The sequence below is a fragment of the Phacochoerus africanus genome, chromosome 15, assembly GCF_016906955.1.
Source record: "Phacochoerus africanus isolate WHEZ1 chromosome 15, ROS_Pafr_v1, whole genome shotgun sequence".
Taxonomy (NCBI): Eukaryota; Metazoa; Chordata; class Mammalia; order Artiodactyla; family Suidae; genus Phacochoerus; species Phacochoerus africanus.
The window spans coordinates 61,000,687-61,028,622 of NC_062558.1; the positions used below are offsets into that span (position 1 = coordinate 61,000,687).

A 27,936-nucleotide genomic window follows, 5' to 3' on the forward strand; every position below is an offset into this window, starting at 1 on the left:
AGCCCGCGGCGGCTCCGCGTCAGTCAGTCATGGGGCGGCCGCCCAGAGCCGCCGCGGGGGCGGCGGGGCGCGGGGCGCGGGAGCCCGGCTGAGTCGGCCGGCGGGGCGCGAGCCTGCCGCGGAGTGGACGGAGGCGGACACGGGGAGAGCCCGGAGGCGGCGGCGGCGGGGGCAGCGGGGGCCGCCTAGGATGTTCAGTGAGTGGGGCGGCGGGCCGAGGGCGCGGCGGGCGGGCCGTGAGGCCTAGGAGGTGGGGGCGGGGCGCGGGCGGGGCGGCTGGGCTCCGCGGTCCCGCTCGGAGTCCTGCGGGCGGGGCGGGCGGCGCGAATGGCCGGGCGCGCGTCCCCGTCCCTTCTTCATTGAAGGCAAGGGAAGTGTTTTGGGGCGGAACTGGAGATTAAACTTCGCACATGGTGACTGTGGGTGGACGGGCGTGAGGTCGACCTTTGCACGGGGCGCGGGGGATGCCCACTTGCAAGGGCGCGCAGGAGGTGGCCCCGCTCCTGACAGCCAGGTGAGGCGTGCGCCCCGCGGCGTCGCGGAGCCCTTCGGCGAGGCGTGGGTCGGGAGGCCGCCGCGGTGGGAGACCGCGGTGTCACTGGAGCCTTAGCGGAAGTGGAGCGCAGGAGGCTCCGTGTAGCCCTCCCTTCGGCGGTGGAAGTGTCGTTTCAGTGCGGATCTCGCAGCCTGCAAGGCTCCGGGATCCGGAGAGAATCCTGCCCGGCCCGTGCGCCGCTGGTCTTGAATCGCGGAAACTGACCTTGCGGGTTGAAATCTTGGAATGGTAATTCCCGTTAAGAAGAACCAGGTGCCTCATTGGGAGGAACGGTGGGGCGGAGTTTGCTCTTAGGTGATGCGAGTGTAGATACACCTGAGTTGTGGGGTAGGGGAGGACACGGGAGCTCTGTTTGAAAGTGGGAGTAGGAAAAGTTTGGGCCACAGCTTTAAACTGGGAGCTTCTTAATGTAGCGAGTGGGGCTTGAGGATTACATAGACTTCAGGTAGAAACCGTGTAACTATCTGTAACCTCTTCGAGCCTTCCTTTCCTCTTCTGTAAAATGGAGTAATGACTGATAAATTGCAAGTGGACCTTTTTTAAAGGATACCCGAAAAGGAATAATATAGGAGAAAGTGCCTGACAAATAGTGTTTTGTAGATAATAGTTATCAGCTATTAAAATTTCTTTTTTGGCAAAATACCTTTTAGGTTCCTCGTAGGCCTTATTTTTTTGTGTGTGTTAAATGTGAAGCATGTTAACTTTTTATTTCCTTTATAAATTATAAATCATTCCTGCCTCGAAAATCAGTTAAACTGGAAAACCAAAAGCGGGGGAGAGCTTGCTGTGGGCATTTTGTTTGTTGTCACCAACAGTAAATCAGATTAATGTGTTTTGGAATAGCTGTGTTGCTTCTTCCTTCTGAATGTGTGAGTTTTGTGTTTGGTTCTGTCGCTGTGAAACTAAGGCCTCCCTTAACTAGTCAGTCGACGGTTTGGGGTTTTATTTTTGCAAGCAGTTGTCTTTCATAGGCTTTGAAGGACATCTCTGGAGAAAGGTTTTGTTTGTTTGCATGATTTCTTTTAACTGGAAGGAAGCCTAGAGGGTGCTCTCTTAAACCAGAATTACCCAGTGGACAGTGCTAGAAGCCATTTCCAGTCTCCCCATGTGGCAGACAGCTTCTCAGCTAGTAACTGTTCTATCACTCTCTCAACAGGCATTGGTAAGCTTTCACTGTTGTAGCCCTAGAGAGGCCTGACCTAACGTAGAACCTTGTGAGCAGCAGGACACTGTGAAGGGTAAGAGCTCAAACCCTGTCGCCAGGTGGCCCGAGTTCCCATCCTGGAACTGCAGACTCTTGGGCACCTTGTCTGACTTCTTTGGGCCTCAGCTTTCTCATCTGAAGACTATTCCCTAGCTCATAGGCTTCTTTGAAGCATAAATGAGATAATCTTTGTAAAGTACTTAAAATAGTATCTCAAGCCCACTGGTAATAATTAAGCATTAGAGATTAGTAGTGGTGGTGTTGGAAATAAATAGTGTGATTACTCTGATAGAGGTTTGTTCCTGGGTTTTGGTGGGTGGAGGGAATCACACTCAGGGAAGCTCGGGGGAGGAGAAGATGGCCTGGCTAGGCTGTGAAGCATGAGTGGGATATAGCCCTCTAGTTAAGGAAGCTTGACCAAAGCCCCTACAGCCAGAAAGCAGGGTGGTACCCACCTGTTCTGCAAACAAAGGCAGATCTGAGTAATCTCTAGAAGATGCAGTGGAGATTGGGGTTTTTTTTTTTTTTTTTTTAATCCTCCACACTAGAGGAGTTTTAAGGCCGAGCACAGGTGAAAGGAAGAAGCTTTTTGGAAAGATTGTGTTTGTAGTGGTGTGGGGTTGGAAGTAGGGAAGGCCCAGCCACTGTCCGAAGCTTTGTGCCTGACTGTGACTCTGAAAGGAAAATGACTGCTTAGCAGACAGGCATTTTACTCCAGATCTAGAAGCCTGAGAAAACCCGCAGATCATTCCAGGCAGGATTGCCTCTAAAAGTACCCCTCTGAGAATTCCTGTTGTGGCTTAGCAAGCCAGTTAAGAACCCAATTAGTATCCATGAGGATGCAGGTTCAATCCCTGGCCTCGCTCAGTGGGTTAAGGTTCTGGCTTTGCTGTGAGCTGTGGTGTAGGTCATAGATGTGGCTCAGATCTGGCATGGCTGTGGCATAGGCCGGCAGCTACAGCTCCGATTTGACCCCTAGCCTGGGAACTTCATATGCTTTGGGTACGGCCCTAAAAAGACAAAAAAGTAAAAGTACTTCTCTGCACAGAGGGTGTCCCTACGTGTCTGAGTCTCCCCTATTACGGGCACTGTGATCACACTTTCCAACGAGATGCTGTTTGGGAAGTACATATTGGACTGAAACAATCTCATTCAGTGCTAGTCTGGGCTGTTTATACAATCAGTATAGAAAGTGATGAATAAAAGAAGTTCTGCCCCCTGGATGGGTGTTGATGGCTTGCATTGAGATTTCCAGTGAGAGCTTCATGTGTGGATTCAAGAAGAACTCTATCATAGATGCTGTGTAGATGCAAAGGTGATGTATCTGGAAAATGGAATTTGATGATGCAGACTGGCTTAAATGACTACAGAAACAATGTTGAAGATGTAAGTGAGTAGTTAAAATTATTTCATAAATTAATGTGTTGCCTTGTATATGTTCAATACATATATTAAAATTAATAAGTTAAATATTATAAGCAGACATTTGACTAAATGATCTACATTCTTTAAAAGTTTTAAGTTAACCAAAAAAAAATTTTTTTATGGCCACATTCACAGTATATAGAAGTTCCAGGGATTGAATCCGAGCCTCAGCTACAACCCACACTACAGCTGGGGCAACACCAAATCCCCTAACCCACCGGACTCCCTTTTAATTTTCTCATTGCAAAGGTAAAATTGTCTTAGGTTTGAGCTTACCTTTTATTTGAATGTTTTATGACAATTAACTGGTGCTCTGTTTGCTGAAGCAAATTCCCTTTTCCCTTCTCATTTTTTAAGTTTAAGAAGGTTTAAAGAATATTGTGTACTGATAAGTTTTAGAAAATGCTATAGAAAACTTCAATTCATAGATCTTTTCTTAGCAGTCAAATAACATTCTTCTGGTAAGGTGTATTTAAATGTATCTGTATTTTAGTAACCTTACAGTGTTCAATAATAATAAAAAGGTATCTCTCTACTTAGTAACAAAATATTAATTTTGGAGATTCAGTAATTGAGTAATCAGAAGTATTTTGCAAAACTTGTGAATCAATATTTTTAAGCTAAAGTGCTGATGCTTTAGTTTCACAGAGTAACACCATGCTCTGAAACTGTGTTGTCTAATACAGTAATCATTGGCCACGTGTGGTTTCTTAAATTTAATTTAATTTAAATTAAAAATGCAGTTCCCCTATTTCGCTAGCCACACTCTAATTGCTAAATAGCACATTGTGGCTGGTGGCTACCACACACCGCAGTGCAGGCCTAAGACACGCCCATCGTTGCAGGAAGTCCTATGGACACCACTGCTCTAGAATAGAAAAGGGGTCATTCCACTCTGAGAGACACACACAAAGCTTTTAATGTCATTAAAGCATCTCTGAAACCTCACTTGCTCTTTTGAATTCCATTTCAGGGAGGAGGATAAACATAGGAAAACATATTCCCCCTTATTCTGAGAGCAAAACATCCTGTTTCTTCTGTCTACAATGGTTGCAAATGGAGCATGGGTGGAAGTTTTCCTTTATGAAGTCAAAGACGGGAAATGGAGGTAGCTATTCTGTGGATTGTGCCATGCTCTTCCAAGGTTTTGTATAGATAATAATTTTTCTGAGCCTTAAAATAGTATTGAAATAAGAATCAATTATTTGTGGCTTTTTGAGTTCATAAATATCCAGAGGAGTCATGAGCCTAAAGTAAACTCCGGGCAGAAGCAGACAACACTCACTTGATTTTCAGTGTGCATTTCAAAGATAAAAGCCCTGTCATAGGGAGCTGTGCTCCTGGGGGAACTAAGGAACAGTGATGTGGAGGATAGTGTGAACAGGCTCCAGGGTAGAGGTGGAAGGGGAATGGATTTTAAGCATGAGTCTCTCCAGGCAGCCTTCTACCAGCCATGTACACTTGGACATCAAGGCACAGGAAGATTATTAAGAGGCAGCAGTGGTTTTCCCTGAACAGTTGTTACTTTGAGAAAGGAAGGGGATCTGTCCTGATTTTATTATATAGCAACTTTGTTAAAGTATTAAGGAGTAAGCAACTATTAAATGTGTGAGAAACAGTTACATATTGTGTCAGAATGCTTATTATAATTGCCAAAAATACTAATATGGTAACAGGAAAAGTGTGTGATCATCCATTTTTAGCTTCAAAGTTAAAATATTTTATTTCAATTGAAAAGGGAAATCCTGAAATTTTTAGCAAAAGGTATTTAGAGTTAAAAGATTTTATAATTAGGGAAAAGATAAGCAGATAACTTGGAATTGCAGTGTTAGACTCATGTTTGAGTCTTTCAAAAGATAGGTCTGTTTTCAGGAGATTTTTTTTTTTTTCATTCGTGCGTCCATTTGTGGATGTAAGTACTATGAAGTCAGTCACAAGAGGGACTGATTTCTCTGCAGAACTCTTTTCATTTATTATCGGTTTCACTTGGAGTCTGTGTGCACTGGAATCAAGTCCAGGAAAGTCAGTTGGATCTCACGTCTGTGGTGTTTTAGTTGAGTGTGGCTGAAAAGAGACTTAATGCCAGTGTTCCTATCCTTGGGATCCTTGGCTCTGCAGTTGGCTCACCACCCACCCTCAGGGAAGGTCCTTGTCAGAAAGTTTTGGTCTCGGCTAAAATACGAGAAATCGAGCTGCTTTGGGAGAGTTTGGAGACTAGGAACTCTGGAAGTTAGATTAAAAGTATCTTTAGCAAGCTGTGTAGGACTGAGTGGTGTCAGAGAGGTGGGGGGTGGGGGACCCTTTGGGAGCCCTTTGGTTTGAATAGCTCAGACTTTGGTCCAAACGGGTAATGTCTCTGTGTACATTAATTTTTTTTCTCTAAACATAACATTGAATCAGAATCTTCTGGGCCGAAATTATTTATGCCCACACTCACAGGAACATGCAACCAGGTTAGAGAACCATAGAGAACCACTAATACAGTCAAACGGACATGGTAATGCTTGTTGGTAACCGCAAAGAAACAGTTGTCTGTCTTCGTTGACGGACAGGTGAACGCTTTGAGAGTGACCCTGATCCCAAAGTATTAGAACCTTTGTATGTGCAATAGAAAAGAAGTCTTAATTTAAAAATAGGGAGTTTCCTGGAGTTCCCATCGTGGCTCAGTGGAAACGAATATGACCAGCATCTGTGAGGACGCAGGTTCGATCCCTGGCCTTAATCACTGGATTAAGGACCTGGCATTGCTGTGATCTGTGGTGTAGGTCACAGATGCAGCTTGGATCCTGTGTTGCTGTGGCTGTGGTGTGGACTGGTAGCTGTAGCTCCGATTAGACCCCTGGCCTGGAAACCTCCACAGGCCGCAGGTGCAGCCCTAAAACAAAATAAAAATAGGGAGTTCCCATTGTGGCTCAGCAGAAATGAACTTGACTAGTGTCTGTGACGATGTGGGTTCAATCCCTGCCCTTGCTCAGTGGGTTAAGGATCCAACATTGCCATGAGCTGTGGCATAGGTTGCAGATGTGGCTCAGATCTGGTGTTGCTGTGGCTATGGTATAGCTCCCTGACCTGGGAACTTCCATATGCTTCAGGTGCAGAAGAGGAAAAAATAGTGTACATTGTCGGTAAGGTGAAAGACTAACATATAACCAAGTGAGGCAAATTCCGTAGCGAAAGATGGTTCAGTGTTAGGAAGTTTATTGATATATTTCATTGTATCACTGAATCTCAACCATATCAGACCTAGTTCCTCTCCTTTTTAACAAATATTTTATACTGTCTCTGGTAATCCAGAAATGAAATGCATAGATGATATAATGCATAGATTCTATAAACTGGCTTAAAATAACACTTAAGATGTCCTAACATTTTATGTTTATACATAAATATATGTGTTTTGCATGTGTGTGTGTGTGTCTGTGTGTGTGTCTGTGTCTCCAGCCTTTACGTTTGCTCTGTTATATGACTTCTAGGCAATTGAAAAGTAGATCTTCAGGAGTTCCCGACGTGGTGCGTCTGAAAAGAATCTGACTAGGAACCATGAAGTTGCGGGTTCGATCCCTGGCCTTCCTCAGTGGGTTAAGGATCTGGTGTTGTTGTGAGCTATGGTGTAGGTTGCAGACATGACTCAGATCCTGCATTGCTGTGGCTGTGGTGTAGGCCAGCAGCTGTAGCTCCAATTCAACACCTAGCCTGGGAACCTCCATATGCCTGGGGTGTGGCCCTAAAAAGCATAAAAAGAAAAATTTAAAAAAAATTTAAAAAGTAGATCTTCAGGTTTTCTTTGTTTTGTTTTGTTTTGTTTTTTTGCTTTTTAGGTCTATACTTGGTGCATATGGAAGTTCCCAGGCTAGGGGTCAAATTGGAACTGCAGCTGTTGGCCTACGCCAAGCCATAGCAATGTGGGATCCAAGCTGAGTCTTCCACCTATACCACAGCTCATGGCAACACTGAATCCTTAACTGACTGAGTGAGGCCAGGGATGGAACCTACCAGGGATCAAACCTGAATCCTCATGGATCCTAGTCAGGTTCATTAACTGCTGAGCCATGAAGGGAACTCCCAGAATTTTTTTTTAATTACTACATGAATTTTATGTTTATTGTTGTACAACGATCATCATAAACCCAATTTTATAGCATTTCCATAGAGTTACCACATACCAGTTTGGAAGGATTATATGCAAAAGATTTTGAAACAATTTGTTTGCTACAGTATCTGGGTAAAATAGTTGTTTGCTTATATACCACACATTATACACTGAAAGAAATTGCAATGGGAGTTCCTGTCCTGGTTCAGTGGTTAACCAATCCGACTAGGAACCATGAGGTTGCAGGTTCGCTCCCTGGCCTTGCTCAGTGGGTTAAAGATCCATCGTTGCTGTGAGCTGTGGTATAGGTCGCAGACGCTGCTCAGATCTGGTGTTGCTGTGCCTCTGGCATAGGCTGGTGGGTACAGCTCTGATTAGACCCCTAGGCTGGGAACCTCCATATGCTGCAGATGCAGCCCCAGAAAAAGATTTAAAAAAAAAAAAAAAGAAATTGCAATGGATAAAAACTTAATACAGATAAATATTTTAGTATTAAAAGAAAAAAGTAACAGGGTTCTGGAAGGGGTAGAATTTAAAACTTAGAAATGAATGGAGGAAATTACAAAGGACAAGGCCAGTACACATAACTGAAACTGAGAACTTAAACACATCCAAATAAATTATCAAAAGCAGATCTTACACACACACACAAAAATAAGAAGCCCTTGATTTTTCTGTGATTTTGGTTTGTTTTTCATCATTCATTTCCTGAGACAGAAACATTTGTGCTGAACTATGCACAGATTATGGGTATGTCTTCCAGTTCTGTTTCTCACCCCCCCCCCCTTTTTTTTTTTGCTTTCATAGGCCCACACCTGCAGCATATGGAAGTTCCCAAGCTAGGGGTTGATGCAGAGCTGCAGCTACCGGCATAGCCACAGCCACAACAGGATCCGAGCTGCGTCTGCCACCTATATACCACAGCTCACAGCAATGCTGGATCCTTAACCCACTGAGCTTAACCACTGAGCAAGGCCAGGGATCAAATCCAAGTCCTCCATGCATACTAGTAGAGTTTGTAACCTGCTGAACCATAATGGGAACTTTCTTTTTTCCCATTTTTGAGTTGAAGTAGAGTTAATTTACAGTGTTGTGTTAGTTTCAAGTGTACACCAAAGTGATTCAGGTATGTATATGTATTTTTCAGGTTTTTTTCCCATTATAGTTTACTACAAGATACTGAGTAGTTCCCTGTGCTGTACAGAAGGTTCTTGTTGGTTATCTATTTTATACATAGTAGTGTATATATGTTAGTATCAAACTCCTAATTTATCCCTCCCTCAGCTCCTTTCCTCTTTGGTAACCATAAGTTTATTTTCTATGTCTGTGAGTGTGTTTCATGAATAAGTTCATCTGTATCATTTTTTTTTAGATTCCATGCATAAGTGATATCATTATATTTGTATATCTCTGACTTCACTTAGTATAATTTCTAGGTCTATCCATGTTGCTGCAAATGGCATTATTTCATTCTTTTTGATGGTCAAGTAGTATTCCATTGTATATATGTACTACATCTTCTTTATCCATTCATCTGTTGGTGGACATTTAGGTTGTTTCCATGTCTTGGCAATTGTGAATAGTGCTTCTGTGAACATAGGGTTGCATGTATCTTTTTAAATTACAGTTTGGTCCAGATATATGCCTAGGAGTAGAATTGCTGGATCATATGGCACCTCTATTTTTAGTTTTTTAAGGAACCTCCCTACTGTTCTCCATAGTAACTGCACCAATTTACATTCCCACCAACAGTGTAGGAAGGTTCCCTTTTCTCCATACTCTTTCCAGCATTTATTATTTGTAGGCTTTTATTGATGGCCATTCTGACTGATGTGAGGTGATAACTCATTGTAGTTTTGGTTTTTTGTTTGTTTGTTTTTGTCTTTTTGCCATTTCTTGGGCTGCTCCCGCGGCATATGGAAGTTCCCAGGCTAGGGGTTGCATCAGAGCTGTAGCCGCCGGCCTACACCAGAGGCACAGCAACGTGGAATCCAAGCCTCGTTTGCAACCCACACCATAGCTCATGGAAATTCGGGATACTTAACCCACTGAGCAAGGCCAGGAATCGAACCCGAAACCTCATCGTTCCTAGTCGGATTCGTTAACCACTGAGCCACGATGGGGACTCATTGTAGTTTTAATTTGCATTTCTCTAATATTTGGCAGTGTTGATTATCTTTTCATGTGCTTTTTGGCCATCTGTATGTCGTCTTTGGAGAAATGTCAGTTTAGGTCTTCTGCCATTTTTTGATTGGATTGTTTGGTTTTCTGATACTGAGTTGTATGAGCTGTTGGTGTATTTTGGATGTTGGCCCTTTGTCAGTAGCATCGTTTGCAAATATTTTCTCTCATTCTGTAGGTTATCTTTTTATTTTGTTTATGTTTCCCTTTGCTGTGAAAAAGCTTGTAAGTCTGATTTGGTCCCATTTGTTTATTTTTGTTTTTATTTTTGTTACTCTAGGAGATGAATGTAAAAAGATACTACTGTGATTTATGTCAAAGAGCTATCTGCCTATGTTTTCCTCTAGGAGTTTTATAGCGTCTGGTCTTACATTTAGGTCCTTAATCCATTTTGAGTTTATGCTTGTGTATGGTGTTAGAGTGTGTTCTAATTTCATTCTTTTCTATGTAGCTGTCCAGTTTTCCCAGCACCATTTATTGGAGAGACTGTCTTTTAACTATTGTATATTCTTGCCTACTTTGTCATAGATTTGTTGACCATAGTTGCGTGGGTTTATTTGTGGACTTTCTATCCTGTTCATTGATCTATATTTCTGTTTTTGTGCCAGTACCATACTGTTGTGATGATTGTAGCTTGTAATCTGAAGTCAGGGAGCCTGATTCCTCCAGTAGATGCCCTTGATTTAGAAAAAGTTACCCTGGTGGGGACAGTCGCATGTGTATGATAACATTGCCTGCATCCCAAACTGGACACAGTATTTTGATCCTGAAGAAGAAGATATTCTTAACATGGCAGAAGTGACCCTGGAAAATTCATCCAGCTGTCATTGGTCATCTGGATGACTGGTATTTATTCCAGGCAAAGTAGTATTTGAGGCCCTTGGCAATATCAGGGCTTCCTGTCATTATTGATAATAAATTTAGCAGTCCAGGAAGATAGTCCTTTTGAAGGGGGATTCCTCAAATTAACTTGAATTATCAGAAGTTATTTACCCTTTTCAAGCATACATCCTTCTTTCTAAGAATTCATGAGACATTTTCTAACACATAACTATTACTATTTAAGAGTGAAAGAGGTAAACAACATGATTGCTAAATCCTCGAGTCAGTGCTGGCAGGCTTTTCCTAGCTATTAAGAAAAAATACAGCTTTCCCTTCCCCGTTAACTTCTCACTTTCTAATATCTGTTTACCGGTTTCTGGGTTTCTTAGTCTTTGGTTCATGCCGCCTCCTGCCTGCTTTTCCGGGTGGCTCACTGCTCATTAGCACCTGTCTCCAAGCAGGGCACAGCCAGGGATATGGAGGCCTGGGGTTCCACGGGCTCCCTTGCTCTCTGTTGGCTTCTCTAATGAAGAGTCATGTGGGGTGGATTGAAATCACAGTGTTAAAGAGTTTGGGGGTGATCTGTGAGGTTTTATTACTGAGGATATGCCTTTTCCATGATTTGAAGTTGGCTGTGTCATCAGTGGGAAAATAGATAGTGGGTTATTGAGGCTCTTAGTTTTGAGTCTAAAGTTGGCCAGGTGACTAGCTACGTGGCTTCTACCTGCAGTGACATCCCTGGTCCCTGTGGTTCTCCTGCAGGTCATGAAACGGGTGCGTACCGAGCAGATCCAGATGGCCGTGTCCTGCTACCTCAAGCGCCGGCAGTATGGGGATGCAGACGGCCCGCTGAAGCAAGGCCTGCGACTGTCACAGAGTGCTGAGGAGAATGGCGGCCAACCTTGCAGGTACCACGCCCCAGGGACACATGGCCCCTCACCATCTAGGTCTGCTCAGAGCTGGCGCCTACTGTGGCCTCCCTCAAGCCCTGGGTGCTTCTTGCTGTACTGATGTTGTGTGTGATGTTTTCCTTCCAGAGGTGGGCCTGGATCTCTGGCCCCCTCTTGCATACCCCCTCCCCTCTCCCTGTGGCCCCACCCATAGAAGGCAGGCTTGAGGATGGACGAGTTCTTTGGGATCTGTGATTGGAAATGTGGCATGTGTTCCTGAGACTTTAAAACTTGTTTTGCTTTTGTTTGTTTTGAAATTGGATTTGGATTCCTTTTTAGACGATTTTCTTGAATCCATCCTGGAATAATAAACAGCTATTACTTAGCTGTTTTGTGAATGCAGGTGTTTGTTTTGCGGGGTTTTTTTTGTTTTTTTTTGTTTTTGTCTTTTCCAGGGCCGCACCTGCGGCATATGGAGGTTCCCAGGCTAGGGGTCTAATCAGAGCTGTAGCCGCCAGCCTACACCACAGCCACAGCAACGCCAGATCTAAGCTGCGTCTACGACCTATACCACACTTCACAGCAATGCTGGGTCCCTCACCCACTGAGCTAGGTGAGGGATCGAATCCGCAACCTCATGATTCCTAGTTAACCACTGAGCCACCACGGGAACTACTGAATGCGGGCTTTTAATGTGATATTATTTTCTTATACTGATTCATGTACTGGAGATTTGGAACATTTTTTTTCTGAAGTGCTTTTAGGGTGATGATGGAAGTCTTAAGTGGTCAGGGGTGGGGTTTGAGGTGGCAGTGCTTGTCCAGTTCTGCCCATGCTAGACCCTCCCTCATCTTTCTTCCTATCCTCCCTGCTCTGAGTGTATTGTCTTCGCTGGAGGAAAAGAGGGATGGACAGTGAGGACTCAGGTGTCCTTAGGGGAGTGGTTCCTGGCTCCCGCTGCCCTGGTGGAACCCAGCAGGTATCTTCCTCCTCATCTTCAGTGCCGCACCCCCTCAGTCTCCCTCTTCTTCAGACCCTGTGGGTTACTCTCAACAAGAGCAGGACCATGTGATGCACTTGGAATAGACTCATACACACCATACTAGGGTTACCCTTGACAAAAGCAGGGTCAGATGATATACTTGGGACAGTTTGATATACACCTTACTGGGGTTATGCCCTCAACAAGAGCAGGGCCAGATGATGGACTTGGAATAGATTCATGCACACCATACTAGGGTTACCCTTGACAAAAGCAGGGTCAGATGATATACTTGGGACAGTTTGATATACACCTTACTGGGGTTATGCCCTCAACAAGAGCAGGGCCAGGTGATGGACTTGGAATAGATTCATGCACACCTTACTGTTTCTGGAAGGCTGGCCAATGTGCAGGACCAGAGGAATTCCTTCTCAACTTGCCCTCATAATCTTTCTTAATCTCTTGATGCCCTGTGTTCATTAGAACCTGCGGACAGTAATTCTGTGCTGTAGTTGTTAGAAAATAGGAGCAAGCACTATAAAATTTGTGTTTTTGGTTATAATGGCTGATTAGGAGAGTCACTGTTTTTCTTGGAAAGCCACCAAGAAATGTGAGAAGCATGAAATGTAATTATCATAAGATTTTGTCCTAGGTGTCTTTCTTTTGAGTAATCTGAATAATTATGTCTTCATTCAGCAGACAGTCTTGGACGTCTGCTGTCGGCCAGGTGCTGAGAAGCTCCAGAAAGAGCTAAGATTTGATCCCAGCTCCTGAGGAGCTTAGCATCATGGTCGGGAAATGAGGCAGGTAAACCAGCACTTGTGGAGGGGGTGACACAGTGAGTTCTGGGAAGGGGAGTGCTCAGGCCCTATAGGAACAAAGAAGATCGTCCACTAAGTTAGGCTGGCAGGTCAAGAAGGGCTTCCCAGAAGGTCTCATGGTTCCCAACATATAGTCAGGGGTCAGCAAATTGTAGAAGGAACGAACTGAGTTTCTAAAGAATCGTTAGGAGCTCGTTGGGAAGCAAGTTGCTGAAGGGTATCCAAGTTATCAAATGTGGGTTTTAGGATGGCCCTTGTGTCTGTGTTGCTGAGGGAAGGCCCAGATTAGAAGCAGGGAACTAGGCAGAAGGCATAGTGTGATCCGGGGAGAGGTGAGGTCAGCCTGCGCTGCAGAGTGGTCATGGGAATGATGAGGAGAGGGACTCGGGACAGGGCCCCTCCTGGCGAGGCAGCACAAAGGAGGCCCCATCCTCACCTGTGCAGCCTCCAGCTTCTCCTCCTGCTTCTAGATGCCTCTGGGGTCTAGGGGGAACATTTACTGTCTTTGCACCTGTACCCACTTCACATTTTACATGGTGGCCCCTCGGCCCTGCTATGTTAATGACCACCGCTGCTCCCACCCTCCAACACCTGTCAGTGCTTCACCCCAAGTATTGAGAGAACGGTTCCTCTCAATCCTCAGCCACCCTTCCCCCAGTTCTCTGCTTACCCCGAGCCAAAAGTGGGGATAGAATTTTGCTTCTCCTGTTTAGAAAGCATAAACTCAGGAATGGAGATGAAGTATGTGTTACTAAACATTGAGACTCCAGCATTCCTTCTGCCTCTACTCAGAACACTGGCAACCAGGCACATGTTGTCCAGGGGGGATGAAAAGGCTTGTGCCTGTTGAGCCTGCCCTGCCAACAGAAGAGACCTAGAGACACTGACACTGGGAAATTGCCATCCGGGTCTGCTTGGGTGCACACAGCAAGTTCTCATCTGCTCTGTGGTACCTCACTCCCAGATAGCTAGGGCCTCTCAGACCCTTGGAGAAACTACTGTGCTTAATATGAAAGTGGAAAAGGAAAGAAGTGGTGAAAAGCAAACAGCAGATGAGTTCCCTGGTGGTGTAATGGATTAAGGATCCAGCATTGTCACTGCAGCAGCGTGAGTCACTGCTATGATGCTGGTTCTATCACTGCCCCAGGAATTTCCACATGCTGCGGATGATGCCAAAAAAAAAAAGAAAGAAGAAGAAGAACCAAATGACAGAGAAAAGAACACTTCAAAAATACCATCATTAATAGCCTTGAAACAAGAGAATGCTATTTTAAGAAAAGAAAGAACATTTAGATAAACACATGACAGTAAAACTGAAAAGTCAGTTTAAGGGTCAAAAGTTGAGAAAGCCTCCCAGAAAGTCAAAAAATTGAATATGGGAGAGAAGATGAAAGGATCATTTCAGAAGGTGTAGCCTCAAAACTGAGTCCCAGAAAGAGAAAATGGGAGGAAATCAACAAAATGATTCAAGGAAATTTCTCAGAGCTGAAAGACACTGGATTTCCAGGTGGTGGGGCCCACTAAGTGCCCAGCACAGCCTTTGAGAGTAGACCCATCTCAGGTTATGGAGTCTCCTGAGCTTGTGTGTGTGTCCTCCCTGGTCCAACTTAGTATCCTGTGCTTTGTACCTTCCCTTCTTGTGCTGCCATGTCATTGGGTATCAGGAAGGCGAGGAGATAGATGTATGTATTTAACCTGAAGCCTTAATATCCTTTGAAACTCTACAAAATGTCAGGTGCTGCTGGAGCCCCCTCAGCACCCCCTTCCATCCATCCTGCCACATGTTGGGCTAATGATTGTCTCTCCCGTCCTCATCTTTATATCTTTTCCTCCTTAGTCCAATCAGAATCTGGTTGTGCCAACATAGTGTCTGCAGCCCCTTGCCAGGCAGAGCCCCAGCAATATGAAGTACAGTTTGGAAGGCTGCGGAATTTTCTTACTGGTGAGTACTCAGCACAAGCACCCTTTTCTTTTTAGGAAAGAGTGATACACATTTCCCTGAGAACCTGCCCTATTCCAGCTATGGTGTTAGGTAGCAGGGGTTCAAAGGTAGTTTAACACAGACCTTGCATTCAGATGTATGGTGGATTGGAATTTCTGAGGGACTTAAGTCAGGGGATTCAAGTTTGCAAGGGCTGGGGCTCTGGGTATGTTACTCACTGTTTTGTCCATGGCCTGTGACACATGACAAGCAATTGTGACTTGTGTTGAATAAATAAGAAGAAGCTCATTCTGCTGCATAGGGAAACATCCCTAAATGCAGCCGTTTTGAAATGTACATTGATGTCACTACTGGTGATGTGGTGCATCTCAAAATGGTCTTTCATCCTTACTTTCAAGAATGCAAGACAGTAATCCTTGTGAATCAGAAGTTGCAATTTAGACCAGTTTGTGGATGGCGTAACAACCATGGAAACACAGTCAGTAGATAACAGTAGACATGAGTTCTAATCAGTTTTTCTAATTCACTGTGTGAGTTTTAAAATTAATCACTTTTTTAAAAAATGGAGTCATTTAGCTTCTCTGGGACCTTTAGTTCCTCATACGTAGTGTGAAGAAGGCTGTTCAAAGGCAAAACCAAGTGGTTTTGTCTAGTCCTAAGATGACTAATTATAATTTTAATGTTGGAGAGATCATTACCATAGGAGAGACCAGTGTTGATTCTGGTTATTAAAGTCTTTTGTTGAGTACTTTCTTTATACAAAACATCTTGAGGTATAAGAAACATAAAACTTTATCCTCAAAAGATGGAGAGTAATTAGCATGTATTGGTTAATAAAAAAAATTACAGTTAAAATATTGTTTCTTTCCGTATTTGAACAGTCCTCAGGTTAATTATGTTTAATAGCAAAGATGCATGTTAAGTGTTCAATATATAAATAAAAAAAACCCTTATTTTGTGTATTTAGAATTGTCCTAATTATAGCTGACCTTCATAATGGTTGGTATTTTAAAGTAAATGATCCAGGAGTTCCTGTCGTGGCTCAGCAGTAATGAACCTGACTAGTATCCATGAAGACGCAGGTTCAATCCCTGGCTTCGCTCAGTGGGTTAAGGATCACAGCAACTGTAGCTGGGCAAAATGACCAAACTGTTACAGGTTACAAAATAAAACCCTAGGGAGGATTATCTTATCAGTCTCACAGTTGTTGAGTGATGGGATTCATAAGTAGAGAAAAGTCTGTTAAATTGTTATAAAAATGAAAAAGTCATGAAAATTATGGAGTTCCCACTCCATATTCGTGGCACAGTGGTTAACGACTAGGAACCATGAGGTTGCAGTTCGCTCCCTGGCCTCGCTCAGTGGGTTAAGGATCCAGTGTTGCTGTGGCTGTGGTGTAGGCTGGCAGCTACAGCTCCGATTAGACCCCTCGCCTGGGAACCTCCAAATGCCACAAGCACGGTCCTAGAAAAAATGAGAAAAAAGACCAAAAAAAAAGTCATGAAAATTAAAAGTTTAGTAAAAGTCTACTGTGTTTAAACTGGAAAAAAGAAATTCCATTAAGATCCTCGTATCATATGAATGTTAAATATCTCAGAACAGTGATCAGCTGTTTTCCATGTACACTAAAGATAAAGAAAAATTGGATTTATAAGAAGGATTTCTGGAGTTCCCGTCATGGCTCAGTGGTTAATGAATCTGACTAACATCCATGAGGACACAGGTTCAATCCATGGCCTTGCTCAGTGGGTTAAGGATCCAGTGTAGCCATGAGCTGTGGTGTAGGTCGAAGGTGTGGCTTGGATCCTACGTTGCTGTGGCTGTGGTATAGGCCGGCAGCTACAGCTCCAATTTGACCCCTAGCCTGGGAATCTCCATATGCTGTAGGTTCAGCCCTAAAAAAGCGAAAAAAGAAAAAAAAAATGATTCATTTAGAGGTAAGCAAGAATCAGCATTGGTTTTGTTTTTGGTTTTTTTTTAATCAGTTTTTAGGAAGTTGTTTTACTTGGTTTTTAAAATATTTATGATTATAATTTCTCTCATCAATTTAGTGATGAGGAAGCTTCACTCATTCAGCCTGAATTTCTGCGAGAGCTGACTGCACACAGGCTGGAAATGGCAGTAGATGTGTTGGAAGTGAGCCACACACTCCACATACTTAGGCTCTGAAACAGCTCTCGTCGTGGATGTGACCTCTTATTTCCATCATAAATGACGTTCACATGACTGTAGTAACATTACATAGATTTTTGTTTATAGTTTTAATCATTGAAGTATAGCTATAGCAAAATAGGCTCATTAGAATAATTTTATGTAGAGCCATGATGACTTTTTGCAATGAAGAATTGATACATTTAATTGATCACTAATGACATTTATCCCAGTGCAAAGTTTTCTGTTCAACTTTATCTCTTTGGGGAATTTTCTTATGGCACAGCAGGTTAAGAACCTGGCGTTGTCACTGCAGTGGCTTGGGTTGCTGCTGTGGCATAAGTTCGATCCCTGACCCGGGAACTTCTGCATATTGTGGGCATGGCTAAGGAGAAATTTTCTCTTTGGGCTCCTGATGTTTTTCTTAAATATTTGCCAGAGCTCATAATGTAGAATAGCTGTGAGTCCCTTATATTTGATGTACTGTTTTCTTCCTAACATATGTACCTTTTTTATTTTCATCTCATGATTTCCTTTGCCCAGAACTTTACATTTCATTAAGTTGTAATCTATCAGCCTTTTCTTCCACAATTTCTTCTTTTTTTTTTTTTTTGACTTTTTGCCTTTTCTAGGGCGGCTCCCGAGGCATATGGAGGTTCCCAGGCTAGGAGTCTAATCGGAGCCGTAGCCACTGGCCTACGCCAGAGCCACAGCAACACGGGATCCGAGCCGCGTCTGCAACCTACACCACAGCTCACGGCAACACCGGATCCTTAACCCACTGAGCAAGGCCAGGGATGGAACCCGCAACCTCATGGTTCCTAGTCGGATTCGTTGACCACTGTGCCACGACGGGAATTCCCCACAATTTATCTTGGTTTAAAACTGAGAAAGATGTCTGTTAACTTTGTCTATAATTTAAATCTCTAATCCATTGGTCACAGGTTGTTTTGAAGGGGTGAATATATACGTTTTTCCTTACAGACTGCTTTTCCTGGAACATTTTTCACTACTCTTCAGGTCTCTGAAGAGCAGTCAACCAAATCAAATAAATAACTTTCTTAAGCATCAAGATAAAATATAACATGTAGTCCTTAGTCTAAATTGGAAGTTACTCGTAACATAAGAGGAAGGCTACAAGTAACAGTTTTGGGGTTTTTTTTTGTTTGGGGGTTTTTTTTTTTTGTCTTTTTAGGGCCGCACCCACAGCATGTGGAGATTCCCAGGCTAGGGGTCTAATAGGAGCTACAGCTGCTAGCCTACACCAGAGCCATAGCAACACCAGATCCAAGCTGAATCTGCGACCTACACCACAGCTCACGGCAACACCGGATCCTTAACCCACTGAGTGAAGCCAGGGAGCAAACCCGCAACCTCATGGTTCCTAGTCGGATTCGTTTCCACTGTGCCACGACGGGAACTCCTAAAAGTAACGGTTTTTAAATGAAATGTGAATATAGGAAAGTGTTTCCGTGGGGTCAGTGTGGATGGAGTCAGTTGCTGGATGCCGTGTCCATGGGAATTGCATTTGGAGTGACAGGAGAGGGTGTAGATGGGGAGTCAGGGAAGGCCTTGCTGGGGAGTGGGAGGGTTCGGGCTGCAGGTAAAGGCAGGAGAACAAGGCCAGAGATGGTGATTCTTTTTTCAGGAACAGTGAACAAATTAGCTTTCCAACTAAAGATAAAGACAGGCAGAACTGAGGAAAGAAGTGACCACAAGCCTAGAAGTGTGACCCTTATCCTGTATGAGGGAGACAAGCCTTAGTGTGAATGCCTGTGAAGCATAAGTTGATAAGGGTGTTTGTGAGAGGGGTGATGGGAGGCCAGCCTGAGTTGTCCACCACAGGGTCTTGATTTCATGGTGAAAATAAATCAGGTGATGCTTTTTACATTGTCCATGGCCTCCTGCCTGTAGCCAGCAGTGGGAGGATCTAAGAGGGATACGGGCTACATCAGCTGCATGGAAGTACAGACCAAAGTCTGGAAGATGGCGATGCGTTTCTAGGGCTGTGGTGCCCTAAACATACTTCTCCAGAAGTTGGGCTCTAGCGGCTCTGTGAGCTCTCCTCACACAAAGAGGGAAGACAAGACTATGGGGTCAGTCACTCTGGATCTGAACCAGGGGACAGCTATGACTCTAGATCCAGCATGGGTATGAGGTGCCTGGCTCGAGAAGGCACACACCATGTTGGTTCTCTAAAGCTTTGAGGACTGAGGGGAGGAAGAGGATCCCCCAGGGCAGGGACATGATGGGTCGGACCAGGCTCTGCTGTTTCAGAGCGAAGGACAGCATGCAATCTGCAGAGAAGGGCAAGGGGATGAGGACCAGTGGGCTCAGTGCTTAGTGTCACTTAGTGTCCTTTTCACAGCAGCTTCTGCAGACTCCGTGAAAAAACCCATTTTTCTCTATTTACCACCAGCAGCGTAGCACCAAATAGGCATTCCTTACACATTCAGTGGATAGATGGACAGGTAGATGGAAGGAAGGAAAAGCCCACTTTTCAGAGAATATGCTACTTTGTAATCAGATTACACATATATAGATATGTATATTTGGCCACACCCCAAAGAATTTAAAGAAATACCAAAATCTGATTAGTCAGGGTTCTCCAGAGAAACAGAACCAGTAGAATGTATACAGAGAGAGATATCTAAGGAACTGACTGGTTCACATGACTGTGGAGGCAGGAAGTCAACATCTGCCAGAGGGTGGTCCCACAGCCTGGCACCTGGAGAGCCATAGTTCATGTCCAGAGATGTCTGCTGGCAGAATTTCCTCTTCTCCAAGGGAGGTCAGTCTTTGTTTTACTAAGACCTTCACCTGATTGGACGAGACCCACCCACTCTTGGAGGCATCACATACAGCCCTGTGCTTTTCTCTTTAGTTTGTAACAAAGCTGCACACTTTTTTGAGCATTCTTGGTCACGTAGTTTCATGGTGTTAAATTCTCAAGTTAATAAATGATTTAGTCTTAATGACATGAAAATGTTTTGTTTGTGAATTATCACTGGAGAGGAGAAGTTGTACTTTTTAACCAGTGAAATCAGAATGAGTACACTGACAGATATGGGACAGTTGTGGATGAACAGTGTCACTTAGCCTTGGGACATGCCAGCCCAGGTAGCTGGATCTGTTCATGAACCCATCACTGCAGCTGATGGGGAAAGAGTAATCACAAGACAGAGCACAAAGCTGTGTGTCAGTACTTACTTTCTAAAGGCCATCCAGATAATTCTGATTTACTTGTGTTCATTTTTTTTTTTTTAATGTTATTAAGTTGAAAAGTTTCTCGGTCTTCCGAGAATACATCTAAGGTCTCTCCAAGGTTTGAGGTACCCAGTTTGAGCAACACTGATGTGTTGGGGGAATTACTAACCTTAAAGACCTGGATACGAGCTACCGAATGGGTGTGAAAACAGGCAAATTTAACCTCTGGGCATTGGATTCCTGGCTTGTGGCTGATTCAGGCCACATTTGCTGGGCTGCAGCATTCATGCTCTTCCTTCCTTGGTCCACAGGCTTGGACTTCGGGTTTCCAGAAATCTGTGTTGGGCTTGTACTTCAATCCATAGCCTCAGAGAGTAGGGTCCTGGTGAGGAGGGTCACCTGCCAGGCTCTCCAGAGGATGATATCAATTATAAAGCCCTCGCTTCTTTTCGTTGTAGACTCTGACTCCCAGCACAGCCACGAAGTGATGCCTCTCCTCTATCCCCTCTTTGTCTACCTCCATCTCAACCTGGTCCAGAACAGTGCGAAGAGCACAGTGGAAAGTTTCTACAGCCGCTTCCACGGGATGTTTCTGCAGAACGCCAGCCAGAAGGACGTCATCGAGCAGCTGCAGACCACGCAGACCGTCCAGGACATCCTGTCCAATTTCCGGCTGCGGGCCTTCCTGGACAACAAGTACGTGGTCCGTCTCCAGGAGGACAGCTACAACTACCTTCTCCGCTACCTCCAGAGTGACAACAACGCCGCCCTGTGCCGGGTCCTTACCTGGCACATCCATCTGGACGTGCAGCCCGCCAAGAGGACAGACTACCAGCTCTACGCCAGTGGCGGCTCCTCCCGGGGCGAGGGCAGCGGCCTGGAGCCCACCGACATGCCGGCCCCCATCCTGCAGAATGAGGCCGCGCTGGAGGTCCTGCAGGAGAGCATTAAGCGCGTCAAGGATGGCCCGCCCTCCCTCACCACCATCTGCTTCTATGCCTTCTATAACACCGAGCAGCTTCTGAACACAGCGGAGATCTCCCCAGAGAGCAAGCTGCTGGCAGCTGGCTTTGACAACTCCTGTATAAAGCTATGGAGTTTGCGCTCCAAGAAGCTCAAGCCAGAGCCCCATCGGGTAGATGTGTCCCGCATCCACTTGGCTTGTGATATCCTGGAGGAGGAGGTAGGAATATCAGTTTTCTTTCCTACACCTGCCTTCCTAGTGTCCTTAGAATATTCTTAGGACAAGCGACAGAGCTCGTGTAGAATGGGCTTCATTATTTCCCTCATTGTTTGGCTAACTCCAGACTCATGCCTTGTGAAATAGCCAGTGAGTTCCTACCTTCGCCCTACCTCATGGAGATAAAAACTATTTCTGTCTGAAATGTGGATGATGTTGCTAAGTCTAATTAAAGACCTTGAGCCAATATTGAGATCTATGTAAATGTGGGTGTGCATGTGTGCATGCACATTGTGATGTTGCCATTTCACCGTCTCATCAACAGTAAACGAGGGAGTTCCTGTCGTGGCTCAGTGGTTAACAAACCCAACCAGGATCTATGAGGACGCAGGTTCGATCCTTGGCCTCACTCAGTGGGTTAAGGATCTGGTGTTGCCATGAACTGTGGTGTAGGTCACAGACTTGGCTTGGATCCTGCGTTGCTGTGGCTCTGGTATAGGCTGGCGGCTACAGCTCTGATTTGATCCCTAGCCTGGGAACCTCCAAATACTGTGGGTGCAACCCTTAAAAAAAAAAAAAAGGAAAGAAAAGGTAAATAAGAACATGGATTTCTCTCCACTCCCACCCACCCTGGGTGCTCTCAGCTTCTCGAGAGCGGCACACGTCCTCTGGCTTCACCCAGGGTTCCCCATACCCCACTGTGAAAAGGATGCATGGTTGGCATTTCATCCAGCAGTCAGTGTAATGATCTGGTTTGCGTTGATTAGGGTAGTCAGGGCAAAGGGCAGGCCCAGCACCCTAGATTCAGATCATTGGCAGTCACTGCCTCAGAAGAAACCTGGGCAAAAGGAGACAGCAGTTGCACTTCCCAGAGTTATCCTCCCCAGAGAGTGACACCACCAAAGTTGTGGGCTAGATGTTTTTGTCATAGTACCACTGAAAATCACATGGCTTGGGCTCAAGTTACTTTAGATGGAAAATTCCTTGCACCAGGTGGAAAATGAATGAGTGAACAAAAAAAAAATCGCTTGAGTTAATTTCCAGTTGCTTATAAAGACATAAAGAATATTGGATATACAGGGAGTTCCCATCATGGCTCAGCAAAAACAGATCTTGACTAGTATCCAGGAGGATGCAGGTTTGATCCCTGGCCCCACTCAGTGGGTTAGAGATCCGGTATTGCCATGAGCCTGGTGCAGGTCTCAGACATGGCTCAGATCTGGCATTGCTGTGGCATAGGCCAGCAGCTATAGCTCTGATTCAGCCCCTAGCCGGGGAACTTCCATATGTCACAGGTGTGGCCCTAAAAAGACAAAAAAAAAAAAAAAAAAAAGGGAGTTCCTGTCGTGGCGCAGTGGTTAACGAATCCGACTAGGAACCATGAGGTTGCGGTTCGATCCCTGGCCTTGCTCAGTGGGTTAAGGATCCGGCGTTGCTGTGAGCTGTGGTATAGGTTGCAGAGGTGGCTCATATCCCGGATCCCGGATCCCGCGTTGCTGTGGCTCTGGCGTAGGCCGGCGGCTACAGCTCCGATTAGACCCCTAGCCTGGGAACCTCCATGTGCCGTGGGAGCAGCCCAAGAAATGGCAAAAAGACAAAAAAAAAAACAAAAAAAAACAAATGTTGGAGATACAAATTAAGCCTCTCTTTACCTATTCCGGTTTTCTGAGCCACTTTTTAGTAGTGTGGCTGTTGAGTCTTTATTTCTTACAACTAAGAGAATAAGAAGAGTTTGTTATGACGAGTAGAGTCTAAATTCCAGTACTCAAGCTTGGATTTCTGCAATTCTCTAGTGCCCTCCAAAATATTATTCATTGTGTATGTACTTGAATTATCCAATTTCTCTTTTTCTCGCAAACAGTTCTAGCCTCTTAGGGGTTCTTCACATACAACTAAGTGATACTGTCCTCATTTACTTTCAATTTTCTAGTTTAGTAGTTCCCATTGTGGCACAGCAGAGACAAATCTGACCAGGAACCATGAGGTTTCGAGTTCGCTCCCTGGCCTCCCTCAGTGGATAAAGGATCTGGTGTTGCTGTGAGCTGTGGTGTAGGTCGTAGATGCGGCTTGGATCTGGCGTAGGCCGGTGGCTACAGCTCCAATTAGACCCCTAGCCTGGCAACCTCCACATGCCACAGGTGTGGACCTAAAAAGACAAAAGACAAAAAAAAAGTGAAAAAAAAATTATTCCTACTAACCTTATTAGCTTTGGTAACCCTGAGTTTGGGGGTTGGTCTAGGCATTAAAAAATAAGATCAAGTTCCGTTGTGGCTCAGCAGTAACAATCCGACTAGAATCCATGAGGATGATATGGGGTCAGTCCCTGGCCCTGTTCAGTGGGTTAAGGATATGGCATTGCCATGAGCTGTGGTTTAGGTGGCAGATGCAGCTGAGGTCTAGCATTGCTGTGGCTGTGGTTTAGGCCGGCAGCTGCAGCTCCAATTTGACCCCTAGCCGGGCAACTTCCATATGCCACAGGAATGGCCCTAAAAAGAAAAAAGCAAAAAAATAAGATAAAGAAAGATAGTAAAGATAGATGTAAAGAACATTAGACAAAAATAAAGAATGTTAAGAGTATGCCTGGCTGCAAGTGAAAACTAGCTCTGTGCCTTGTTCTGCTCACATTCTGCATGTATCTGAAGACCCTGGGGTGAGGAGGGACACTGAATTCTGGAACTGACAGAAGTTCAGTGTGGCTGGAGTGGGCACTGGCGCGGGAGTAGCAGGCCTGGAGAAGGAGCCCGGTGGGTGGGCCAGACAGCAGCTCAGTGCCCGGGTGGCAGAGGGGCTTGCTGGGAGGAAGGAGCAAGGAGGGCATTTGTGTCTTAGCTGAGTGGCTGGTGGGAGGTGCCATCCACCTCAAGGAAACAGGATGTCAGGGGGGGTGGTTTTGTCTGTCTTTTTGGCTCATTTATCATTATTTGTATTAGTGCTATAAATTCTAGCCTCTGCCCTCCTTGAGAACAACTTTTCAATTTTAGACTAAAATTGAGACCTTCCTCAACTTTAGTTTAAAAGTTGAGTTTCCTGTTTGGGATTTCTATACCCACTACCACCACCACTTAACCTCACCCCCACTCATTTTGTCACAGCAATTTGGGGAAAGTTTTCTTTTTGGTTTCTGACAAGGAGGATTTCAGGGGAAAGCAAGCTATAAATTAGTTCTGAGGGTTGGTTTTTAATGTTTCTTCAATGAGAACTTGGAGTTTCTTTTTCCATATAGACTTCACAATTAAAATTGAAAGTATTAATTCAGAGGTCAAAAACTCACATGCCTATAGAAGCCAAGCAGGTAAAAGTAAATGATGAAACACCTTGATCAGAGAGGTAGTGGGAAATAGGAAGTACTGTGTAAACCAAAATAAAAAGCCAGTTTGCTGTCTCTGCTTTAATATTTGGGAAGCAATAAATTAGTGGATAAGGTATTTAACTAGGTGTTTAAAACAATGGTCAGACAAGCAATTCATTTCTAGGTCTATACCCAGGAGAACTGTATACATACATCCATGCAAAGACTTGTACACAGATGTTCACAGCATTATTTGTAGTAGGTAGCACGCGGAGACATCCCACGTGTCCTTCAGCTGATGAATGAATAAAAAAGGTGATATATCTATACATTGGAATATGATTCACTATTAAGAGTGAAGCTACATGGTACACAACATATGCTGTAATGTGGGTGAACCTTGGAAACATTGTGCAAAATAGAAGAAGCTGGTCACAAAGAACCACATGTCCTATGATTCCATTTATGGGAAACACTCAGAACAGGCACAGCCACAGGGACAGAAAGTAGACTAGTGGTCACCAGGGGCTGGGCACAGGTGAATGGGGGGTTATTGCTGATAGTACAGGGTTTGTTTTTGAGGTGATGAAAATGTTCTGTACTGGATACTATTGATACTTGCACAACTCTGTGAATATACTAAAAACCATTGAATTATTCACTTTAAGAAGAGTGAATTTTAGGAGTACCCTCTGTGGCGTGGTGGATTAAGGATCCGACTGTGTCAACTCTGGTCACCACAGAGATGCATGTTCATTCCCTGGCCCAGCACAGTGGGTTAAAGATCTGGCATTGCTGTAGCTGTGGAGTAGGTCACAACTGTGGCTAAGATTCAGTTCCTGGCCCAGGAACTCCATGTGCTGGGGGTGTGGCCAAAAAAAAATGAATTTTATAGTATGTGATTTATAACTCATTAAAAAAAATAAAAAACAGTAACTATAAGTACCTATGTGAGTATAATACTACACTGAATACAATGAATACAGAGCTCTGCAGCTCTGTTGTGTCCACTCGAGGATCATCTGGATTAGCCCCTGAAATCATTCTCAGGCACAACCAGGCTTCTTCTATCATTCCAGTACTGGAAGCCTCCTCCTGGCAGAGACACACAGGCTAGTGAGAGGGCCTGCAAACCCCACCCAGCCTCCACCCCCTAGATCCGACTTTCACCCTTGTGATTGGCAGCTCTGTGTTTTAATATTTGAGCAACATGGCAAACCTCAGGTACCAGCTGGAGGATTTGCCCTTCTGTCCAGTTGCAATGAATAGGACAACAGAACAGCACCTATATTCAGTTCATATAATGATCGGTCATTCTTCCCCTAATCCTGTACTCTAAATGAAAAGTACAGTCAGGATCGTCACTAGTATTCAGTTCTATACTATGTGCATAAAAGTGTTGTTTAGATCCGTGCTGGCCAAAAGGAATGTAAGGTGAGCCGTATATGTATGTGTAATTTAAAATTGTCTAGTACCGACACTAAAAAAAAGTAAAAAAAAAATGGTCTGAGTTCCCGTCATGGCTCAGTGGTTAACAAATCCAACTAGGAACCATAAGGCTGCGGGTTCGATCCCTGGCCTTGCTCAGTGGGTTAAGGATCTGGCATCCATGAGCTGTGGTGTAGATTGTTGACTCCGCTTGGATCTGGCATTGCTGTGGCTCTGGTGTAGGCCAGTGGCTTCAGCTCTGATTGGACCCCTAGCCTGGGAACCTCCATATGCCTCAGATGCGGCCCTAGAAAAAGACAAAAAGAAGGGGAAAAAAAAAAGAAATGGTCAAAGTTAATTTTAATAAAGTATTTTATGCAGTCCAGTATGGCCAAAATATTATCATCTCAACATGTAAGCAATATTTTTTAAAGTACTAATGAAGTCTGTTGCATTCTCCCTTTTTGTCCTAAAGCTCAAGAGTTCAGTGTGTCTTTTATATTTGCAGCACTCGTCCATTCACACTAGCCTGTTTCTGTCCTAAACCAGGCTGCTGTCACCACTCAGACAGCTAGCAGTGTCTCACTCCCACGCCCAGCCATATTTAATTTCCTTCAGTTTCATTGGTAGTTCATTGGGGAACAGCCCAAGGCTAAATTTCAGACCCCACAGTACCCCTAATCTAGGAAAAACTGCATAGGGAGCTGGAGCCCTTGGAACATTGTAGTGCAGAAGCAGACGTCATAGCAAGTCAGATATTCAGGCACTCCCTGGTGTAAAGCAGGGCCCACAGGCTCTAGTATAGAGGCTCATGTTTGCAAATCTCTTTGTCCTTGTTTCTCTTATTCTTTTAAAATTTCTATTTTATGCATATTTTATCATGTACATAATAGAGTTTATTATTACATGAATATCCTTTACAGATTTTTTAAAATTCCTATTTGGGCTGCATGTGGGATGCATCCCAAATAGGATTTTACAGTGGGGTGTTCAGACAGTTGTAGGGACTTTGGGGTGTTGTCCTTTTAGCATGGGGTGGGGGGCTGAGGGATTGGGCATGTGTACATCTGCTGCTGGTTCAGTCTTTCAGCTCAGCTGTGCTGAGGCCCTTGTGGGACTGGGTTGAGCCACAGAAGAAGATGTAGCCAGGCTATTTTAAGCTGTGGTCCTGGCAAGCAGCTGATAGGGATAGCCAGCAGAAACGCTCTGGTTTCCCCATTTCTTGGTTTATGGAGTCACCCAGGCACTTTTCCTCAGGCTAAGGACAGTGGTGGGCACCCCTCAGAAGTGCATCCTGACTCCTGGTGCAGCTTCCTCTCTCCACCCTGAGTGCTGCAGAAGCCCCACCAAGAAGGTGAAAGACCCACGTCTGTAACTTCCTGCTCCAGTGTGGACCACTTAAGCCTCAGAGATAGTAATGTGACCTTTAATCTGCTGTTGACTTTCAGAGAGTCTTTTGTGTAATCCATCTGGGGGTGGGGGGGTCTGCCCCCACAGCTCTTATATCAACTCTCTGGGGTAGAGCAGTGAGTCATTCTTGAAATTTGAAAGTGTTGTCATAACCTCTCTGGAAAGGAAAATTACTGATATTCTTGGTAACGCTCAGTAGACCCTTAAGCTCCCAAATGCTTCAGATTTTTCAGTGTTGAGTCTGGAATAGCCATTTTGTATGTTCATGGACATCGATGTTTCTTTTTTCTCAACTATTCTCAAATATGTACACATTGGAGGTGTTCATTCTATTTTGAATTTAATAGTTCTAAATAGA

General features: G+C 44.5%; 1 protein-coding gene across 1 annotated transcript in view; it reads left to right on the forward strand.

Annotated features, from left to right (window-relative positions):
* The first annotated feature begins 295 nt into the window (after positions 1 to 295).
* Positions 296 to 27,936, forward strand: part of TAF5L (TATA-box binding protein associated factor 5 like) — a 30,665-nt gene continuing 3,024 nt past the window's right edge. The window contains 5 exon segments of the mRNA XM_047762737.1: positions 296 to 514; positions 11,041 to 11,166; positions 11,168 to 11,186; positions 14,809 to 14,913; positions 20,730 to 21,454. Coding sequence (XP_047618693.1) covers positions 11,044 to 11,166; positions 11,168 to 11,186; positions 14,809 to 14,913; positions 20,730 to 21,454 — 972 coding nt within the window. The 5' untranslated portion in view covers positions 296 to 514; positions 11,041 to 11,043.